The 24,114-nt window shown below is 36.7% G+C and overlaps 1 protein-coding gene across 6 annotated transcripts in view; it reads left to right on the plus strand.

The window, feature by feature from the left end:
- LOC131543561 (activating molecule in BECN1-regulated autophagy protein 1A-like) overlaps nucleotides 1–24,114 on the plus strand; it is a 109,062-nt gene that overhangs the window by 32,322 nt on the left and 52,626 nt on the right. For all 6 annotated transcript variants that reach the window (XM_058781014.1, XM_058781012.1, XM_058781016.1 and 3 more), the window contains 4 exons: nucleotides 10,817–11,005; nucleotides 12,012–12,166; nucleotides 17,014–17,153; nucleotides 21,492–21,602. In XM_058781014.1, the coding sequence (XP_058636997.1) occupies nucleotides 10,817–11,005; nucleotides 12,012–12,166; nucleotides 17,014–17,153; nucleotides 21,492–21,602 (595 nt within the window). The remainder of the gene's footprint in view (nucleotides 1–10,816; nucleotides 11,006–12,011; nucleotides 12,167–17,013; nucleotides 17,154–21,491; nucleotides 21,603–24,114) is intronic.

A 24,114-nucleotide genomic window follows, 5' to 3' on the forward strand; every position in this document is an offset into this window, starting at 1 on the left:
CTACTTCATGATAATATATGGCTTCAAGAATCTGAAATTAACAGAGTGTCTCTAGTTCAGAGGGTGGAAGTGCTCTACATCAGTTAGCCATTATTTTAATAAGAGTTAAGAACGTGACTGGCTACACTGAAGCTCTGGTGGTGATGCAAAGCACCAAGGTACATGCGAGTTTAATAACAGGTACATGAAACAAGTAAACTCCAGTAATTGCCAATATAATATAACACAAACTTTCTTTCTACGGGTGCTACACTAGCCAAGGTACCTGGCTCTGTAATCTAACATCTGTTCCAAACTGTGTGGATGAGTTGTGTGTGTGTCAGTTTACAGGATGCCCAAAAAGACATTTCTCATTTGTGCCGGGTGAGCTTTCTTCCCATCATCTTGGTGCCATTTAAGGCTTAGACCAGCTTTGGTGTCAAATGGTATAAAGATGCTGTTGTTGTGGTGCTGAAACAGTAGCAGAGATGATGATATTTAGGTAAAAAAGCAACAGTCCATTATGGGGGTTAATCCATAGTAGAGAGAACAGCAAGACTCATGCTTCAGTTTTGTGAGGTCAGGTCTTGGGCAAAAGCGGTGTGCTTCCATGTGCTTCAATATTGTCCATAACCATGTAGCTAATCCTAACAAATATCTGTGTGTTTAAATATTAACTAGCTGGATTATCACCGAGGCAGCATTGGTTTTACCATTGTTAAGGTTTGTAAGCTTTACACTATACCATTCAAAAGTTTGGGGTAGGTATTTAATGTTGAAGTAATGAAACAAATTCTCTTATGCTCCCCAGAGCTGCATATATTTGATCAATTTTGATAAATTAACTCTTTATTTTAGTATATTTTAAAATGTAATTATTTCTCTGATGGCAAAGCTGAATTTTCAGCAGCCATTACTCCAGTCTTCAGTGTCACATGGTCCTTCAGAAATCATTCTAATATGCTGATTTGGTGCTCAAGAAACATTTCTTATTATTATTGTTAAAAAATAGTTGTGCTGCTTAATATTTTTGTTGAAACCATGATACTTTTTTGATAATTTTTTTATTTGAATAGAAAGTTCAAAAGATCAACATTTATTTGAAATATAAATATTTTGTAACATCATAAGCATCTTTACTGTGACTTTTTAATCAATTTAATGCACTCTTGCTGAATAAAAGTATTAATTTCTTTTAAAAAAATAAAATAAATAAAAATACCCCATTTTGAATGCTGGTGTAACTCACATCAATAAAAAAACTAGAGAATCGCAGAACCAGCTAAAAAGGAAGGTCAACAAGACTTTTCAGAGAAATGATTGTTAGAGTGCTTTAGTAATTTTCAGTTACCACCAGAGACTGTGGACAAATCCAGCTCATGGGAACTTGTATTGAGGAACCATTTACATCAATGGTCTCAAACTCAATTCCTGGAGGGCCACAGCTCTGCACAGTTTAGCTCCAACCCTAATCAAACACACCTGATCCAGCTAATCAAGGTCTTCAGGATCACTAGAAACTTCTGAGCTGGTTGGAGCTAAACTATGCAAAGCTGCTGCCCTCCAGGAAATGAGTTTGAGACCACTGATTTACATCATCCTTCCAAAGTCAATAATGTCAGGAATCTGCTGGGATCATAAATCAGGGTAATTGTAACGCGGACTAAATGTAAGCCATCACAGCTGATTTATCATTTTAACACCACCCAGCTCATTAATGAATAATTAGGAGAGGGATAGTTGTCAGAATTTGTTGTTTTTTTGGAAGGTAGGAACAAGGCCTCTGCAGCAGAAGGTAAACACTGACATTTGTGATGCTGCCTCCAGCAGCTCTTCTCCTGTCCTCTGCTTTGTTACGGTTAAGATGAAATCTTTAGCCCTGTGTACATTTTGTTCTATATAAAGTCCAAAACAGAGGATCAAAGACAAAACATTTCTAAGCCCTACAATGTTGCTGTTCCTGAAATCAAAGATGTTTCTGAGTTGCCTTAACTGAAATCACAGAATTGCTAAGGGCTATGTGGACATTTGCTGGGATAGCAGCACACACTAGTTTTATTTTAATTAGGAGAGCTTTGAGTCAAATCAAATTAAATGCTCTGCTCTAGTTCTTTTTTTTTTAACACAAAGTCCTCTCTCGTTAGAGCAAAGCAGGTGTAGCAGGTCGTCATTCTGTGAATAAGATGTGTGATTTTTGTCCCCCTTCTGCCCCCCTCTATTTTAATTTTCTTGTTATGTGTGTGGAGGTTCACTCCCAAAGCAAACTCATTGGGTTTTAGTGCAGCGAGAGGATTTTTGTGACACTTGGAAAGTAAAGCCCCAAATGAAATTTGAGACTGTCAGTGCAAGGCTGTGATTGTAGTGTTAAAGGGGTCATATGATGCGATTTCAAGTTTTCCTTTCTCTTTGGAGTGTTACAAGCTGATTGTGCATAGATAAGATCTCTGAAGTTGCAAAGACTAAAGTCTCAAAACCAAAGAGATATTCTTTATAAAAGTTACGACTCGACCACGCCCACCTAAAACAGCTCATTCAAACACACCCCCACATGTCTACGTCACGGTGTGGGGAGATTTGCAAAACACCGCCCAAACGGTGTGATGCGTAAAAAGACAGTATAAGTCATTATAATCAGTAATTATGTACCCACTGGATGCAACAAATACCTCATTTGTAATGGGTTTTATTGTTTTAGTCTCGACGCGCCGGGACACGGCATCACAATATGGTAAGGCGCGTAACATTTCCGTCTCACTCTTGTGGTATTCGGCCAGTCACAATGCACTGGATAGCTGACCAATCAGAGCACGCCTCGCTTCTCAGAACGATGAGCTTTGTAAAAATCGGCGCATTTCAGAAAGGCGGGGCATAGAGGACCAACAATAATGTACAGTATGTGGAAAATAATGTTTTTTGAACCTTAAACCGCATAAACACGTTGCATTACACCAAATACACAAAATAATGTTCTTTTTAGCAACGTCATATGACCCCTTTAAGGTGTTTTATTTCTCAGTAAATTCTCAGGAGCTGAGGGGCTTTTTCAATGCTTGCAGAGCTCCAGCTTCAAGATAATGGTAACACTTTACAATAAGGTTCATTAGTTAACATTAGTTAACAACATTAGTTAACATGAACTAAGAATGAACAATACTTCTACAGCATTTCTTAATCTCAGTTAATGTTAATTTCAGCATTTACTAATGCATTATTAAAATCACAAGTTGTGTTTGTTAACATTAGTTAATGCACTGTGAGCTAACATGAACTAACAATGAACAACTCTATTTTTATTAACTAACGTTAACAAAGATGAATAAATAGTGTAATAAATGTATTGATCATTGTTTGTTCATGTTAGTTAATACATTAACTAATGTTAACAAATGACACCTTATTGTAAAGTGTTACCAAGATAACAATAGATACTTTACACATATACCAGACCCATTGATGCAAAAATACAACAACAGTCTATGAATATTCATTTTTCTGATAAATGATGAAGAGGATTTTATATAAAATGCTTCAACATGTTTAGTATGCCCACAGCTATAAAGGAAATGAAATAGGCTGCATCTATATTATAGCGAGCACATAGTGTAAAGCGCTTGCAGCTGGTGCTTCATTAAATTATGGCCCCAACAGCATGTCTAAATTTAATGAAAAAAAGAGCACAACCTCTATTGTCTCATCTTTGGTAGCCAACATCAGAAATCTAATGGCGCCCAGGGAAAACATCTGTACTCTCCACAATACAGAAGAAAATGGGAAATGCGGGGTGGTTGTGTGTAGTGTAAGGAATGTTTACACAGAACATGTTTTTTTCCATACAACTGCTACCTGTTTTTCAGTGTAAACATGCTCATGTCTTGTGTCTTTTGCAGCATTTTGCGTATGTTGAAGCATTTTAAAAACATGTAAAGGTAACTATAACACTACCTATATTAAAATCCACATCAATGAACAATAACACTTTGTTTATTATAAGCACGCATTTATGTTCATTGCCATTTTAAATGTTCTCTTTAAAGTATGTTAGATTCTGACTGTCAATTTTTTTTTTATTGTTTAACAGCTGAAAAAAAAAGGTACTGAAAGGGATTCCAATGATGTGGTTCCTCTGTATCATTATTGTTATAGTTGTGATGTGGACTTTGCTGTTCTTTCAGTTGATAAATCAGAATTGAAAGCAGTAATTGAAAAGTGTCAAACTTGCTAAGTGCCCTAATGAAGATGGCTAATATGCATCAGTGTCTGTTAAAGCCTGATTACTCCAACAAAAATGTTTGATAAAAATTAGTAGATGGCACTTTTACAAAAGCAGAAATACCCTGGTTACTCTAGGAGCCAAAATGCTTCATTTTCCAACACCCGCTTGTCACGGAGAAGAAAGTAAAACTGTATTTAGAGTGGGGTTTGGACAGTGTTGGGCAGTAACTATTTTCTAGTAATTAGTTACTGTAATAATATTACTTTTTGCAGTAACTAGTAGTGCAACTAATTACTAATAAGATTTCAGTAATAATATTACAGTTACTTTCCATAAAACAGCTTAGTTACTTAGTTACTTTTGATGCCTCAACCCCGCTGATTTAAAATCCAACAATCAAATAATTCCTAGATTTATTTTCATAATTTTCATGACTTGCACATGCATGTGATGTCCCCTGTGCAGCAGGCAAGCTTGGAATATGGAAAAGCAGATAGAAATATTGCATTATCGGCATGTGGAACATTATATTAATATAATATAATTTAAAATATTTTTGGAAAATTAAACCGTTTCTTACAAACTCATGTGATTTGATAAAATACATAATGAAATTTAATCGCATATGGGTAACAGAAAAATTACTTCAAGCTACACATGACAATTAATGAGATGAATACAACACTTCTACTTGAATGTCAATATCAATCACTATTGAGTGTTTGTAATAACTTCTGACTGCGATCCAATGTGGATTTTGGTCAAATGATGAGGCAGAAATATGTTGTTAGAATTTGATCTGGAAGATACACAGTTACAACTTCTGTGGGGCGTGAAGAAAAAGTAATGTAACTAGTAGTGTAACTAATTACTGTTGCCAGAAAGTAATAAGTAAAGTAACAATATTACCTTTGAAAGGAGTAACTAGTAGTGAGTAATATATTACATTCTTTGAGTAACTAACCCAACACTGGGTTTGGATTCCTTTTTTTTTCTCCCTTTCCCTTCACTATCCATTATATTTTTCTCGAGTCTGATTAATGCTGTTAATCTTCAAGACCACTTGTTTTGGGCATGTACTCTAGGTTAACAATCTGGCAAGTAACTAACATGTTGTCGGTTCAAATCAATGACCCATGAACTGTCACCAGACGCTGAAGCCAATGTAACTGCAGGAGGATTGTGCCTATAACATATGTAATGGAAGTCACCTTGAGTAAAACCATAATCTGTAAGAAAATATTTAGTGTATTTTGGTAACGTGCTAGAGTAGATGTTCTTTTTTGGAAGACGTAGCTATACTACAGCTAATGTATCTCATTTCTGGTATTTATCTGTATTCGTTTTTTTCTAATATTTAGCTGCTGTGATATTAATAGACTTAAACTGACACCAGGTCTGTGGTTTTGTGCCATTTAAGAGAATGTTATTGTAGCAGTGTTTCTTCTTTGTCATCTAAAGGGCTTTTGTATATGTGCGTGTGGAAATGGGATGTTTGTGCTTTTATAAATGTTTGTGTATTTCTCATTATTTGTTCACCTTGAAACTAGGTTATTCTGGATGTTATTTTTTTCCAGGGATGTTTTAATCCACTGCTTCTTTCAATCTGTTCCTTATCCCTGTCTTTCATTCTTGCTCATTTAGTCTTTCATTGACAAGAGACTCTCTCTCAGACACATTTCCCAAGCTCCTCTGCAGAGGTCATGCCCAGGAAATCCCTGTCACTATTGTCACTACTACTATTTTCTGTCTGTTAACCGCTTGATGACTTTGTACTGTAGTTTCAGATAGAGTGACTTTGCAAATGACAGAGAGTGTAATTGGCGTGAGTAATTCTGGACTAAACCAGTCTGAGTCCATTGGCTGGGTCGATGGAATGGATCCAGTATAAATATGCCTGTAAAAGTCTGATTTATTTCAGTTGTCCAGATGCTCTCTGTCCACAGCAGCTGGAGTCCTGTGCGCTTCGTTTATCATTCTGTGTCAGCCACAAACCCAAACTAAACCCTAAAGAACATCCTTGCACCCATGCTTCCACAAAAATAAATGATTAAAATACACTTTAGCTTGTACGGCAGTGGTCTGGTCTTCCCTTGGAGTGCCACTGGAATAGCCGTCACTTTACCCTAGCAAATCCATTACTCAGATCAAGTAGGGAGCTCTGTCTGCTGAAGCCGTGAGCCACTTATCCATCTTCAGAAGTGTGGGCCGGCTCTCACTGTTACACAAGCTGCCCTTCTGACCCTCTCCTGCTAAAAGACAGAAGTTTTAATTTCATTTTGCCTTGATCATAATGAGAGGCAGGTTCAATTATGTGATTTTTTTTTTTTTTTTTTTAGATTTTATCAATCTAGAATGTAAATAAAATGTAGCTATTGATGAAAGCATTTATATTGAAGCCTGGAAGGAAAAGATAAAAAAAAATTGTATTTGTGTTTTTTAAAGTGTCTTTCTGAAACTATTTCCTATGCTGTTTTTCTGCTGTATGTAACAAACAAAATGGCAAAAAATATCAATAAATCAGCAGATTAGCAGAAAAATCAGCGGTGTAGAAAATATTTTGGAGAATATTTGAAAAATCATTTTTACACAGCAGAACGGAGTGATATAGGCAGGGATGGATACACATAAGTGGTGCGCATATTCACGGGTTTAGATCGACTACCTGTAATACTCTTTTAAGATTTCCATTCAAATTAAAAGCATAAATCTAGGCTATGCGCTGCCGGTTTCAGAGCAAAGTGCAAAACTGAACATTTTTCATTCAGTGACGTGCTTCACTTGTCAGTGCTAAAACCGGCAGTGCATATAATTACTTGCCAAAATAAGAGCTTGCTGATTTTAGGTTTGAAAATGATGAAAATTCATATAAAAAAGAAAATTTGAATGTAAATATTAGCATTGTGTTTTTAAGTGTACTATAAAATAATTGTATTTTTATTTAATACTCACTTTTTATTTTAAAATATAGTAGTAATATCACACTTTATTTTTTTTTATTATTATTTTATTTAACAAAAACATGTCGTGGAAAAGTTAATTTATTTCAGTAATTCAACTCAAATTGTGAAACTCGTGTATTAAATGAATTCAATGCACACAGACTGAAGTAGTTTAAGCCTTTGGTTATTTTAATTGTGATGATTTTGGCTCACATTTAACAAAAACCCACCAATTAATCTAATCTAATCTCAACAAATTAGAATATGGTGACATGCTAATCAGCTAATCAACTCAAAACACCTGCAAAGGTTTCCTGAGCCTTCAAAATGGTCTCAGTTTGGTTCACTAGGCTACACAATCATGGGGGAGACTGCTGATCTGACAGTTGTCCAGAAGACAATCATTGACACCCTTCACAAGGAGGGTAAGCCACAAACTTTCATTGCCAAAGAAGCTGGCTGTTCACAGAGTGCTGTATCCAAGCATGTTAACAGAAAGTTGAGTGGAAGAAAAAGATGCACAACCAACCGAGAGAACCGCAGCCTTATGAGGATTGTCAAGCAAAATCGATTCAAGAATTTGGGTGAACTTCACAAGGAATGGACTGAGGCTGGGGTCAAGGCATCAAGAGGCACCACACACAGACATGTCAAGGAATTTGGATACAGTTGTAGTATTCCTCTTGTTAAGCTACTCCTGAGCCACAGACAACGTCAGAGGCGTCTTACCTGGGCTAAAGAGAAGAAGAACTGGACTCTTGCCCAGTGGTCCAAAGTCCTCTTTTCAGATGAGAGCAAGTTTTGTTTTTCATTTGGAAACCAAGGTCCTAGAGTCTGGAGGAAGGGTGGAGAAGCTCATAGCCCAAGTTGCTTGAAGTCCAGTGTTAAGTTTCCACAGTCTGTGATGATTTGGGGTGCAATGTCATCTGCTGGTGTTGGTCCATTGTGTTTTTTGAAAACCAAAGTCACTGCACCCGTTTACCAATAAATTTTGGAGCACTTCATGCTTCCTTCTGCTGACCAGCTTTTTAAAGATGCTGATTTCATTTTCCAGCAGGATTTGGCACCTGCCCACACTGCCAAAAGCACCAAAAGTTGGTTAAATGACCATAGTGTTGGTGTGCTTGACTGGCCAGCAAACTCACCAGACCTGAACCCCAGAGAGAATCTATGAGATACTGTCAAGAGGAAAATGAGAAACAAGAGACCAAAAACTGCAGATGAGCTGAAGGCCACTGTCAAAGAAACTTGGGCTTCCATACCACCTCAGCAGTGCCACAAACTGATCACCTCCATGCCACGCCGAATTGAGGCAGTAAAGCAAAAGGAGCCCCTACCAAGTATTGAGTACATATACAGTAAATGAACATACTTTCCAGAAGGCCAACAATTCTCTAAAAATGTTTTTTTTATTGGTCTTATGAAGTATTCTAATTGGTTGAGATATGTGTGACATATATTAAATGTGAGCCAAAATCATCACAATTAAAAGAACCAAAGACTTAAACTACTTCAATCTGTGTGCATTGAATTTATTTAATACTCGAGTTTCACAATTTGAGTTGAATTACTGAAATAAATAAACTTTTCCACGACATTCTAATTAATTGAGATGCACCTGTAGTTAAGAGACAGGGAGGCATTTACAAAAATTCAGGTGAATTCTATGTGATACACACTGGAGCATGGAATGCAGATACCACATTCAGAACTGCAGGTGGTGACTTTTCATCATCACTTTTATTGCTCTTTTTTTTTTCAAAAACCAGTTTCCCTCTTCCTCTCTCCCAGCTCCTGTTGGCCTGCAGTGAATGAGTGGGCATGAGTGACGGTGGGTGGATGGACGTGTGTGTGCATTTGTGTCAGAGTGAAATGCAGGTCCTGCTGTGCAGCAGTCTCATCACTGCACTAAATTATTGCCCTATTTAATTAACACACTCCTGCTTAAATCTCCCCTCCTGTCCTCTCAGACTCTCTTGACCTTACTCGGTGAACACATGCACACAGATACACAAACACACACTGGGTGATTAAAACAAATCCATCTTTCTAAATGTGCATAATGACTTGCAGTCACCTGCCAAAACTCACCTGCTCTTGTTTAGCTTGTGCCCTCACACTTTTTCCAGCGCCGTCCGCACGCACACTCGCTCTCCAGCGAAATGACAAACACTTCAATCACACGCTCACATTCTAAATCACAAATAGCCCTAATTACACCTCCCACACACACGCACCTGATGCTTTATTCAGAGACCTCTGCGCAATGACACACGTTGATGCATGAGACCAGAGCAGCACGTTATTGTTCCGTTAATGCTTTGAATAAGTCAAGAACAGTTGTTTTGAATCAGCTGTCTCCGCTCACTCACATTTATGTTGTAATATCCCTGTGTTTACACAGTGTTTGTTTTCTGAATATTACTACCATTCTGTGTGTTGAGAGATGGCTTCATCGGGATGCAAATTGCCATGGAAACAGTAAAGGATTATGCTATGTGTATAACAGAAAATGAAAACAGGAATCGAAATTAATTTTGGAGTTGACATGTGGTTTCCAGAGCAGAAACATTATCATTTTCTCTCTGTATGCTGCTTGGCAGAATGGTAGTACTAGATGTCTTGTGTGTGTGTGTGTGTGTGTGTGTGTGTGTGTGTGTGTGTGTGTGAGGTTTATGTGCTGAAATGAGAAGGGTACATACTGACGTCTCTCTCTCTTTCTCTCTCCTGCCACTCTGCTCTCTTATTCATTAGTGTGGGCTGAACAGATGTGGCTTTCTGTTAGTCGCTAAATCACTTTTATTGTGGCTCAACTTATGGCAATTCTGCAGCTTCTGCTAATTTAGCAAAAAGATTGTTACACAGAGCACTGCTCGTGTGCAAACAGAGATTTGGATGCAAAATAGAAATCTGGCAGATGCAGAGGCTGACAATGCAATCAGTTTTTGGCAAATTTTATGAGCATGCTAGTTTAATGTCCTTGCTCTAAAAAGTGGGGCTTCATGTTTAGTTTAAATACAGCAGACTTGCTTTTCAAAATTTGACATTTAAAGCTCCTATAACTTATTATAAAACAATTTTCTTTATAATAAAGGCATTCCCTTTAGCCTTTATTTATCTTGTTTTTGACCACTCCAAAACAAAACGTATGTGCTGGCTTGGACTAGAGAGAGATGTGATATTTTTTTTTTTTTTTTCGGTCATAATAGTATATGTGTAAAATTTGTATATTATTGTATCAGTCCAGTGAGTGAAAGTGACCATTTAGTTTTATCTAATACATTATATTCTAATTATCATGCGATTGCACATTATTTCTAGTTGGCCTTGCCTATTCTTAAACACAAATAGATGAAATGTGAATGTGAATAAAGGCTTTTTAACTTTTTTGGACCAGTGCCTTGGATTTCTTTTCTTGTGAAAAATAGATGAAATGTTGAGAAAGATTGTTTTGTTTAGCTGTGCGTATTTTAAAATATTTTCAAAGCCATTTTAATCTGTATATGTGTTATTTGAAGCATGTAATGTAATAAGTCTTGCAAAATGTAATTAATACTGTATCTAATATTGGCCAATATACATTGCCTTCAAAATCCAAATAATCATTGGTTATCATTACCAGGCATAGTTTCCATTACGGTGCATCTCTAATTTAGACTCTTGTGTCTGATTTCTTTTTTAGCGTCGGTAAATGTGTTGGTGCCCAACTGTAAGATCTACAATGACGCGAGCTGTGATATCTCAGCAGACGGGCAGCTGCTGGCTGTTTTCATTCCCAGCAGTCAGAGGGGTTTTCCTGATGAGGGCATCTTGGCTGTGTACTCCCTGGCCCCACACAACCTGGGAGAGATGCTCTACTCCAAGCGATTTGGTGAGTGACCCTGAGACATGAACCACTCGACCTCATAAGGGCTGTTAGTTTGTAAACATGACTCCTCCCTGTGCTGACGAGGGTTTAAGACACTGATTGAGCCATCAGAGCTGAAATTATTTTAAACTTGTGCTTAATTAAATCGAATGCAAAGGGACACGGCTGTTTGCATTGTGCTCTCACTTTCCCTCTAATTGGCTGAACAGACAGCAGTGATGGAGCTCTTTTAGAGGCAGCTTTAATTAGATAGTCCCCATTTAAAAGCCAAATGAAGGCAGGGCTGGGACCAGGCTGCTAATGGAAACCAATGAAGAGGAAGTATGAGTCCTGCTTGTTTTAGATTAAAGTGATTTGAAACGCTGTTCTCTCTCTCTCTCTGCGGGTTGGTCATCGCCATCGGCTGTACAGGCCTCAAGGAACTATCATTCATCCTATCCAGTAACAGTGGATTAATGAGAGCAATCAACCAGGGTCCTCAATACTAAATCGTTCGTTTCCATTTGCTGATCACATCGCTAGCACTCTTTGGCTCATGCACACGCCAAGCAAGGCTGATTTCTAAAGTTAAATGGCTATGAAATTCAATTAGGGTTTAGGATGAAAAATTATATTAGCTATAATTACAGTCTGAGCAGGTCTAGGTGTGAACTTTTCTAATTTCACGCTTAACAGATTGGTCTGAATGCTCTGGTTATAACATTTACAGCAATTAATAATGTACAAAATTATAATTTTTGTATTAATAGGGTTCAAAATACATTTCCTGGATTTTCATCATTTTTGTTCAGTTTTTTCACAATAGGCTTACTGTCATGATTTGACTATTTATATGTAGTTACTGCTGAGCTAGCTCATTCAGTGCATTGCTTTATTATACTGTAGCTTTAACGAAAAGTCCTGTATCCCAGTCTTGTTTAAATGATTGTTTCACACAATTGTGGTAATTATTCTAATGGTTTGGCTTAGCCTGTGGTTTTCAGTCAAAGTTTCCATGTGTTTGTCACAGGTCCAAATGCCATCTCTGTCAGTTTGTCTCCGATGGGTCGTTACGTGATGGTGGGTCTGGCGTCTCGCCGCATCCTGCTGCATCAGATCACCGATCACATGGTGGCACAGGTCTTCAGACTGCAGCAGCCCCACGGAGGAGAGACGTCCATGAGGGTATGTCACTGCTGACCTCACATCTTCTTTAGAGACTGCCACAGCTCTCAATGCTGTCACGATGTAAAAAAAAAAATGTGACCATGTCTTATGACAAAAGAAAAACACTGTTTGTTTCTAGAGATCTAAACCACCATACCTCTTTAAAATTAAATGAAACTCTGTAAAGTTAAACTGGAAATCTGTACATGTATCTTACAGTTAAAAAAACACAATTAGATGGCCTTCTTATGTAGGTTGTCAGTTATTCAGTGTAATAAATTGATCAAGGTCAACAAATAAAAATGAGCTGGCGCCGATAGCCTCGTGGGCAACGCACTGACCTATAGTGCCGTTGCGCTTTGGGCGTCCCAAGTTTGAGTTCCGGCTCACAGACCTTTCCCGATCCCATCCTCCCTCTCTCTCCCACTTTACTTCCTGTCTCATTACTGTCCTGTCATAATATAGGCAAAAAATGCCAAAAATTCATCTTAAATAAAAATAAATAAATAAAATAGACACTTTTAAATAATAAAAAAAAGTTTTAAAAAAAAGTTAAAATTGCCTTCTCTAACTTGACTTCCATCTAAATATTTATAACAAAAAGTACTGTATTTTTTAAAATGAAATCACAAATTTTCCATTTAAATGTTTTCCAAATCACTCTCAAAGTGAAGACTCCAGATGGGCCACAAACCCATTTACTTCACTTATTTCTCCATTTTTAGTCAGTTTTGTCATTTCTTTCATGATGTTTGATTATTGTGATGTTTAGTTATTACTGGTGGTCTGCCCTATGTAGATCAGCTCTCTGTGCTCTCTACAACAGAGGGGGGAGCCTGGGGTTTAGAAAAGCCTTTGAGTAGGAACCTGACCTAGATACGCTCTCTTAGAAATAGAGAGAGAGAGAGAGAGAGAAGTGGAAAAGCGAAGGGCATAAATGGAAATATCTACATGGTTGACTTTTGTTTTTGTAAGCTGTGTTCATGGCAGGATTCTGAACGTGGATTAATTTGAGAGCGATGGAGCAGGAGAGCTTCATTTTTATCCTTGTTCAGTCTCTAAACATACAACACCAAATCTCTCTCCACAGAGGTTAGAAGCCGGCGTGCAGTGAGCACTTGTTCATGTTTTCATGGGGTCTTTGTGGTTATTTCATCAGTGCTCCCCGCTCAAATCTCTGTGTGTTTCTTGCTGAGCCTCATTTGTATTAAAAATATACAGCTTCCTCTTAATTAGGCTGGCCACCACAGTGTAGTTCTTACAATAATGTCTAAATCAGAAACTGTGATGGTCTTAAAAGAGGTTAGTAGTGTTGTTACTTAAAATATAATCCATACACGAATTCAGTCTCTCCTAATGACACTCTCAAGCACTCTTTCTCTGCTCTAATGATTATTGTACATCACTACCAGAGGTGATGTAATGAAGTGGACAGTGCTGCAGTGTTATGTCTTATATGTCTTATCCTGACTGTCAGCCTTTCACACCGTCTCTGTGTGAAATATGTTTTTTTCCAGAACTGCTTTCATTGAACTTTTCTCTGCATTTTATGTGAGACTGAGATAAAAGTTTCTTGAACAACTAATGGACCGCTTAAACATCATTGTAGGAACTGCAAAAACCAGAACCATTTGATCTGTCAGATTGAGTTAAGTAAGAGCTCAGGTTTTCTGTGTGCTATTGTTGGTAAAAGATTTTTCTAGGAACTTTGTGTAGAATGCTTCCGAGCTAACCAATGTGAGTGATGTAAAATTGAAGTCAAGATCTCAACAAAACATCTTTTGTTAAAGGGTTACTCCACCCAAAATGAAAATTTTGTCATTAATCACTTCCCCCATGTCGTTCCAAACGCATAAAAGCTTCGTTCGTCTTCGGGAACACAATTTAAGATATTTTGGATGAAAACCGGGAGGCTTGTGACTGTTCCGTTGACTGCCAAATAAATAACACTGTCAAGGCCCATTTTTGGTACAAAAAAGTCGCGTACAAAAAGTATTCTCTTAGCTTCGTAAAATTACGATTGAACCACTGATGGCAGATGGACTATTTTGACGATGTCTTTAATACTTTTCTGGGCCTTGACAGTGTAATTTATTTGGCAGTCAGTGGGACAGTCACAAGCCTCCTGATTCTCATCCAAAATATCTTAAATTGTGTTCCGAAGACGAATGAAGCTTTTACGGGTTTGGAACAACATGGGGGTAAGTGATTAATGACAAAAATTTCATTTTGGGGTGGAGTAACCCTTTTTTTAACCCTCTAGGTCAGGACAGGACAGGAAAAAAAATAATGCATGGTCTCATAGGGCTTCTGTGCACTTTACCTGGAGTAAAATATTTTTTGATTTACAACAAATTATTATTTAAGTAATTCTGAATATATTAATTTGACATGTAAATGCATTATTTTACTTGTGTTTAGGTACTTTGCCTACACATTACAAATGTCTACAGTAACAACAAAATGTAATTTCTATTGGCTAATATGAAAATGTTAAAACACCTGGACCGGAAAATGACAACAGGCTTCTGCTGTGAATCTCGGGAAAAAGGTGTACGGGTGCAAAATTCATATTAACCACTATATACATTTGCAACGTCTTTACAGGGTGCTTGATTTCAGCTGTAGCCATAGCAACAGCACGTTTGGTGCATTTCATTGTCTGTGTTTCACACTCTAAAAAGTGATAAGTTGACTTAACTTAAAAATTGAAGAAACCCGTTGCCTTAAAATTATTAAAGGGATAGTTCACCCAAAAATGAAAATTCTGTCGTCATTTACTCACCCTCAAGTAGTTCCAAACCTGTATGAATTTCTTTATTCAAAATATCTTCCTTTGTGTTTGGCAGAACAAAGTTTGTAACCAGGCTGTTTTGGGGCACCATTTACTTCCATAGTAAGAAAAAAAAAAATGCTGTGGAAGTCAATGGTGCCCCAGAACTGCTCTGTTTCCCACATTCTTCAGAATATCTTCCTTTGTGTTCAGCAGAACAAAGACATTCATAAAGGTTTGGAACTACTTGAGGGTGAGTAAATGATGACAGAATTTTCATTTTTGGATGAACTATCCCTTTAAGTAAATAATAATAAAAAAATTTAAAAAAGTTAAGTGAACTTGACAATTCACTTAACTTATTTTTTTTAAATGATTATTTACTTAATAATTTTAAGGCAATGGGTTTCCTAATTCAACATATCACTTTTTACGACTGTTTGTTTATAGAGACGTTTCTCACTCACGGTATGTTTATTTAATCATTTTACATTCCATAATTATGTTCTGTTTCCCATCATGTCTTTATTTATTAGAATAGATCTTTCTGTTTATTTATTTGAAGTGATATTTTCTTATATGGTAGATAATGAAGAAATTTAATACATCAGCACTAATGTGTCTGCTTATTAGCAGGATTAATTATACACCGGAGAGTGGAAAGAAAATGAACAAAGGTTAGCCCAAGGCTCTGTCTTCAGTTTGCTGTGAACAGCTTTTTCTACGTATGAATTTTTTAATGTAATAGTCATTTTCATTCTCAAGCTGTTTTAAAGTACTTGTCATGTCACTTACCTGCCAGTATTCTCTAATAGTGCTGATGCACACTGTAGTTTCTTTAGATGCTTTAGATGGGTAACTGGCAATTAATGTCTGTTTTATGAGCAATGTAATTATTAGGAACTAAAAGAATTCAAATGATTTTTTAAAGAAATTAATACTTTTATTCAGCAAAAGATACATTAAATTAATCAAAAGTGACAGTAGACATTTGTAATCTTTCAAAAGATTTGTTTCAAAGGAATTCTGCTCTTTTAAACTTTATATTCCTCAAAGAATCCTGAACAAAATGTGTCATGGTTTCCACAAAAATATTAAACATCACAACTATTTTCAATATTTCTAATAACAAGAAATGTTTCTTGAGCAGCAAGTCAGCATATTGGAATGATTTCGGATGCATCATGTGGCACTGACGACTGGAGTAACTCCAGATGAAAATTCTGCTTTGCCACCACAGTAATAAGTAAAAAGTTATTTTAAATTGTAATAATATTTCACAGTAACTGTATTTTGAATTTAAATGAAGGCAGGTTTGGTGAGCATAAAAGACTTCTTTCAAAAACATAAAAAATCTTACTGTCCCCAAACTTTTAGATTTGGATTAGATTTGAATAAAATTTGTGTGAATAACTTATAACTGATTTGAATGTTGTTGAAAATGAATTTGTCAGGAACTATATTGACTTTTAGGAACTTCATATAAACACACATATAAAAGAGCTGTATATGTTTAAGTCATCGTCACTGCTGAGCCCCACAACGTCCCTGCAATCTACTGGGTCCAGATGCGCAAACACACAGCGTTCAGGTGGTGTCTTGCAGACATGTGCAGCACTCTCATACACACTCTCTTCCCTTAAAGAGACTGTTTAAACTGCCAGCCTTTGTGGCTTTTATCCTTGTCCTGAATTTCCTGTGTCTAGAGTAAAGAGAGAGAGAAAGAGTTTGTCTGTTGATCACTCATCTGCAGATGAATGAGACCGCTTTCTCTCTCCCTGGCAGACATGAGCTTGTCCTATTTTTGTCCTTTTTTTCTAGAGCCAGTGGAGTGTAAGTAGTATGCCAAGGCTGACAGACAGGGACAGGGGAATGGATTGGAAAGAAAGAGAAAGAGTACTTTGGAGAAAGAGATTTGACTTTTCACAGTTTAGCCTCTTCTCAGTTATGCTAGCAGTGTTGTCATATCTGACAGAGGCTGCAGTCTACAGCGGAGAGGATGATGGGAGTTGCTGGCGACTGATAGAATGAGTGAAACTACTAAGAGGACTGTGGGCTGGTTTAAACAGGTGTGTTCTTGTGTATTTTTCAGAGGGTGTTTGATGTGGTGTATCCAATGGCCCCAGACCAGCGGAGACACGTCAGTATAAATTCTGCACGTTGGCTGCCAGAACCGGGGCTTGGGCTTGCTTATGGAACCAACAAAGGAGATCTGGTCATCTGCAGACCTGTGTGAGTCTCCTATCCATCCCTCCATAGCTCACTTGTGGGTCATAAATCACTTTTTCTTTCCTTTTTTGTTGCATTAAAGAACAAAAGTGCAGGTGTAAGAGTTTTTTTTTTTTTTTTAAAGAAAGGTTTAAGAAGCCCAGCTGGACTCTTCAAGATAATTGCTTGCCAAACATAATGAGCCCTTTACTCATCTGGGTGTGGGTCAACGTTAAATGAGAAATGATCCGTAATGTTAACCATGGTAAAACAAGTTGCAGTATAAATCGTGTGCATATAAAAGCGTTTTGAATGTTGAACTCAGACTGTCTTTCCTCTGCTTTGCCCATCTGTTTTTGTTTTCTGGTGAGAACCGCTCTGTTTTATGTTTATGTAAATGAATGTCATACATCTCAAAAAGCTTTTTGGTTTTGTCAGTTCTTCAGCAGTTTTAAAAGAAGTTTTCCTGCAAGTGATTGGTGTTTGTTAGCGAAACAGACACTAATTAATTCACTTCAAGGATCATTTCCCTCCACTGTGTTTGGTTGTATAATTTGCAGCTTGGCTGTAGATATTGCTTTTCTGCAAGTTTCTCATAATTATCATCAAGGTTACCGTGGATACAAAAAGCCCACGTTGCAGCAAAAACATTGTCTCTACAATGTAAACACGCTCTCACTTCATTAATGCAAACAGTTTGCTAATTAGAGAAAACCGAAAATGCATCATACACAAGCTCACAGCCTTATTTGTAGTTTATGTACTGTGTGTGGTGTCCGGTTCCCAAGGAATATAATGTTGTGTGCCTTGGACACAAAAAAGCCAATGGCTTGGCAACCGTCGTGACAGTAATTTACCAGTCTTAGTGTAATTTACATGATAATTTGTTCTTATACAAACATTGATTAAGGAAGTTACACATAACTAATCGCAGTTATTTCAAATGATAATTGTGAACTTTAAATTTCAATCACTTTTTGTCGTTTAAATAAGGGAAAGTTCAGCACAAAAGAAATGTCATCAAATGTGTATTCTCAACTTATATTTTCTAATGTGTAGGGAGAAGCAGAGGAGTCGGATTTTGGCACCACACTGATCCGTTATTTACAATACATGTATGCATTTTGCAGACACTTTTATCCAAACCAATTTACATTGTATTCAAGTTATAAATTTATCAGTTCATGCATTCCCTGGGATTTAAACCTTGGCGATAATAGCTGAGAACTGTGTGAGCTACAGTAATGCAGATTAAATGGATACTCCATCCAAAAATTTACATTTTCTCATCAATTACTCACCGTTATGCCGTCCAAGATGTCTACGATTTACTTTCTTTTGTGGAATATGAATAGAGATTTTAAGAAAAATAAGAAGTGTATGGGTCCTTCAGTGAACATGATGGAAATCCATATGACCCCAGTTGATGAATCTAAATGACTTCTAAAGTAAAATGATAGGTGGGTGTGAGAAAAATACTAGTAAACATTTTAAACTATAAACCACCTTCTCCTGTCATCTGTCAAACATGGGTTCATAAGTGGGTTCATGTTTGACGTAAAGGTCAGCATATTGTGATGTGAGTGTATTATGAAACTCGCACAAGAAGAGATGCAGAAGCACAGAGGATCGTATGGGCCTATTTATGTTCAATGGTAGTAAAATATACAAATTGGTCCCAATGTATATTAGGTGGCCTTAACTACTATGCACTTAAATAAATAAAAAATTAGTACAGTGTTCATATTGTATTGCTAAACACTTCTGCTGCTATTGAGGTGAGATACAGGTAAGATTATGGACAGGTTTGATATGGGTAGGTTTAAGGCATGGGTCAACAGTGTAATTATAAATGTAATTACAGAAATTAATTATAGATGTTTGTATTGTATCAAATGATTAATTTAAATGTATGTACATGGTAGTTAAGGCCACCTAAAATAAAGTAGGACCTAAAAATGTAACAAAAAATTATTATTAAATCGCTAATCGCAGTTATTTGTTGACAGCCATCAGCACAAAATTCATGATCTTAACAGGCATGCTTCTACACATACAAAGGTGTATAATTTGTATAGAATAAATTTGTATAGAATAATGACTAGTTTTCTTGTTGTTACTTCCGTTTGCATGCTATATTTTTTTACAACAAAGGATTTATGCTACAGTCAATTACCAGATAACCTGTGACGTTCTACTCAGGGTTGGTCACTTCCTCCCAATAAGACTCAGAATAATGTGTTTCTTTAGCAACACGGAAATGAAACTGTAATTTGAGCAATCAGTAAAAATGGCAATGCAAGAAGTAACAGTTTTTATGCAAATGCCTTATTAATAAAAGTATAATATCAGCAGGATACTAGATATAGTTATTCAACCAGCTGCATTAAACTGTGTTGTATGTCTTATATTTTCAGAGTATTCTTGCATTATTAAGACATTAACAATAGGAATTGATAAACAGAAATATTGAGAAATAAGTGGTTATTTTAGTGCTGAAAGTGCTTCCATTTGTGAAGTGCCCAAGGCCGCAGCCATTAACAAATGCAAATAATATATTATCATCTTTGCTTTTTAGATGTCAGGTTATTTATCTTGCACTTAATACACACATATGACATTTGTAAATTATTTTATTTCAGATGTATGTGTAAAATGAACTGAGTTTGCGATGACCCAAAAATAAAGGTGGGGTTTCCAGTGTAGACAGCTTCATTGATTATAATGCAAGCTATTTATATTTTATATTTTTATATTTATACTTTATATTTTGTTTTTTTTAGACATTCACACTATTGAAGACAAAGTTTAGCCCTAATATTTATTAGGCTGTTCATTCCATTCTTGATATACAGTCAGATTTGTCCCATCCCCTGTACATTTAATTATACATAGAAATTATGCTAAAAATTCAACTTTGAAATCACAGGAATAAATTACATTTGAAAATATATTCAAATAGGAAACAGTTATTTTAAATAGTAAAAATATTTCAAAATGTTACTGTTTTTGCTGTACTTTGGATCAAATCAATGCAGGGTTGGTGAGTAGAAGAAACATCTTTAAAAAACATTAAAAATCTTACTGTTCAAAAACCTTTGACTGTAGTGTCGGTTTAGAATATGGTTCACCTTTCTCTAAAAGCAGCCAGGACCACACACTGCTTCCTCTCTGTCAGTACCTATAAGGCTGTTACTCTACTCTACAGCTTATGATGGACTTTGGCAGGAGATGAATCGATCTGACTAAAACTGGTAATTAGCCTCCAGTGGTTCCAGATATCAGCCTACTCTCATGCTGGGGAAAACCCACTCATTGTGATGTGCTGAAAAAAGATCAATTTTAAAAGTGCACAAATATTGATTACATTCAAGAATACCATGAGCAGGCCTTAATAGCTTGTCTCCTATCCATTAAAAAGCACCACCAGCTGGAAGCAGTGGTTATTCTGTGTTGTACATTGTTTATTGTTGTTATTTTCAATAGGTTAATTACCTTAGCTATATAATATGCAAGTATGCAATCACCTCTCACAACTTTCTCCAACCTTTGACCTGCTATGCTCTTCAAACAGTAGTCAGAGAGATGTTTTGCTTTCCCTTAGTTAGACTTCCTTAGAGAAAAGAGAAAGAGACAAACAGACAGACAGAGAGAATAGCAGAAAGGAAAAGGGGGCAAGAAGGAGAGCTGGACAGGCCCATTGGGAAGTAACATCTTCGGGAACTCTTGGTTGGAGACAGGTGCGCGGGATGGTTGGATGAAGTGGATGTCAGCCTCGGCAACTACGGGACTGTCAGTGCTATGCTAATGAGCCGCATAGATGCATTGTGGGAGTCCGTGGGGACTATAGCGAGTTTCTTTGAGCTAGGCAAATGAGCAGTCAACGGACTACAGCTCTAACACAATCGAGAAAGAGAAAGGCTTCTCTTTCTGTCTGCTGTTGTTTAAGCTCTGCTCTTTGTTCTTATGCTGTATGCTGTTTTTCTCTGTATTTAAACCCGACAAAGTACAACAAGGGTTTCCCAAAGTCAAAGGGGATTTTTTTTTTACCAAATGCATGGGATGTTTGTCTGATTTTTAATAAAAAAAAATTTAATCAGGAAGACACATTTTCCCTTTTTTTTTTTCTTCTTCTTTCTTTCTTTTATGTTTTTATTTATCTCTGTGCAATTAATTAATTCCAGTGGATTTCACCTTAGAATGAAAAGCTTAAAAATTTTAGCTTCTGTAGAGTTGAAAGGACCTTTTTTTTTCTTGCACAGTATATGACATTGTCGATGAGCCTTACCTGGATTACAGGCACTTATTACTTTCTCTTTCTTTATCTGCTTATATACGTGGCCATGGAATTATACCATCCAGTGATGTACACTCAGATAGCAACGGCAGTTCTGAGCACTCTGAGAGAATGTTCACCATCAATAATGGTGGAGGGGCTGGAACCAGTAGCAGCAGGGCTGGAGACAGACCAGGGTGAGTATATATATACTTTAATTGAAAGCACCAAAACGTATAGTTGTTTGTTGTTTTTAATACATTTAAATTCAGCATTCTCATTCTAAATGATTTCACTTATTTAATATAAAAATGTAATTAAAATAATGTAAATAATAATATATGTTATTTATAATTAATTAAAAAGAAAGGAAAATAAAAAATGTAATAAATTATGTAATTTTGGTTCTTTGGCTTGGCATACTGAGCATATTTCTAAGCGCTAATAAAGAAGCGCTGTTTCGTTAATACCTTTTCATCTATTCTGTTGTCATGTGATATATATCGTGTGACTGAGAATTTACCTCCCATCAAATTATCACCGACCAGCCCTCCAAGGTCTGGGCAACAGCAGCGTGTCACTTAGTGGATGGGCATGATAGCGGAGTACAGCTGTGAGGCACGGCTGCTGCTAATTAAGCCTCATCACAGCAGCCATGAATCCAACTTGTTTTGCTGACACTTTTTTGGTAAAAAAAAAAAAAAAAAAAGCCTCAGTGAGGTGTGTTAACTGCTGTCTCCATCTTGTTGGTCTTCGTTTCCTGACACACTGGTGCCACACTTGTCCACAATGGGCTTAATGAGACACCTTAGTTCACTCTACAGCAACAGTGCTTCACCCAAGATTGCATCCATCTCCCCTCAAAGTATCCATCCTGGCCATTATATTGGCAGCTCAGATCCAGGCTCATGGCTGGAGCAGGTGGCTGAGAGGAAGGCCACAACAACATAAGACTGTTGGCATCACATGATTAGGCATAACTAATACTAATGGTCATCCACTGCCTGTCTGTGGTTTTTTCCTTGGAGAATTTGCTTTTGTAGTTAAAAAATTTGCTTTTGTAGTTAAAAATTTCAGTTCATTTTATTTCTACTTCTTTGCATTACATTCAAATTTAAAGGACTGGAATTAAATTTATATTTACTGGATACATGCCCCTGTCCCATAGTTTACTGTATGTGTTATATTTAAAGGCCCAAAATTTCAATTCAATTCTGTCATTTACTTACCCTCATGTTGTTCCAAAGCTGTATGACTTCCAAAAATATATTAAAAAATATATTTATAAATAAAAATGTCTTTTTTTGGTCCATACAGTAAAGTCAATGGGGTTCAGGGTTGTTTTCAGGGTTGCAAGGTTTTCACATCAAAACCCGCTCAATTGCTACTCCAAACTACCCCAAAACTAGCCCAATTGCGTTCCGAGGGGGGGTACCCTGGTAACCCACATTCCAGGGGGTAAAATACACGTTTTATGGCAGGGTTCCCCTGGTAAAATTCACATTTTAGGGGCTAAATATCACGTTATTGTAGTCGCTTAAACCCATGGACATGAAAAACAACCCGCAGAAACAGTGTTAGAATAGGCCAATTCCGCTGGAAAACCCCTGACTTGGCAACACTGGCTATTTCAGACACCACTGACTTTCTTTGTGGGGACAAAAACAGAAGAAGAAATACAGTTTTGGAAAGACATGAAGATGAGTAAATGATGACAGATTTAACTTTTGATAAACTTTTGAACTAAATGGAGATATATTTTTCTTATTTTGCCTAAATATCATATTTTTTCATTTAGTACTAGCCTTCAGAGGCTACAGAAGATAGATAGTTACATGTTTCCCAGAAGACAAAATAAGTTAAATTTACCCTGATCTTCAATTTAAAAAGTTTTCACCCCCCCCAGCTCTTAATGTATGGTTTTCCTTCCAGAGCATCAGTGAGTGTTTGAACCTTCTGTAACAGTTGCATATTGCATAATAGTTGCATAGTCCCTCAGTTGTCCTCAGTGTGAAGAGATGGATCTCAAAATCATACAGTCATTGTTGGAAAGGGTTCAAATACACAAAAATGCTGGAAAACAAAATAATTTGTGGGACCTGAAGGAATTTTCTGAAGAACAGCAGGCAGTTTAACTGTTCAGTTTAGTATTAACTATCACTAAACAAAAAAACACAGCTGTGGATCATTCAGGTAACAACACAGTATTAAGAATCATATGTATGTAAACTGTTGAACAGGGTCATTTTTATAAATTCAACTATTATTTTCTCTTGTGGACTATATGTAAATATATTTTATGTGAACTATCTTATTCAGGTCAGTAATAAATAAACAATAACATGCATTTTGTATGATCCCTCGTATTTTTGGTAAAATAATTAACATTTTGCAGTTTCTGAAAGGGGGGTGTAAACTTTTGACCTCAACTGTACATGGTATTGTAGTACATCCTCACTTAATAAACTTCTATGAAAGAAAACGTACTCTGTTACTGTCGTAACCTTGGTTCCCTGAGATATGGAACGAGTCTTGATAAAGACGCATATGGGAAAAAGCCTTTTTTCTCCTGAACTGAAGTCTTATTCAATCACGCAGTGAAACTGTACGACTATTGGTTTGTGCAGTGTGTAAAAAGTGAACCAATATGTCGGCAGCGGAGCTGCACGAGCCTATGGTGATGAAGCCTGCCAAAGCCTGCCAGAATGG

This window comes from Onychostoma macrolepis, chromosome 07 (assembly GCF_012432095.1).
Source record: "Onychostoma macrolepis isolate SWU-2019 chromosome 07, ASM1243209v1, whole genome shotgun sequence".
Taxonomy (NCBI): Eukaryota; Metazoa; Chordata; class Actinopteri; order Cypriniformes; family Cyprinidae; genus Onychostoma; species Onychostoma macrolepis.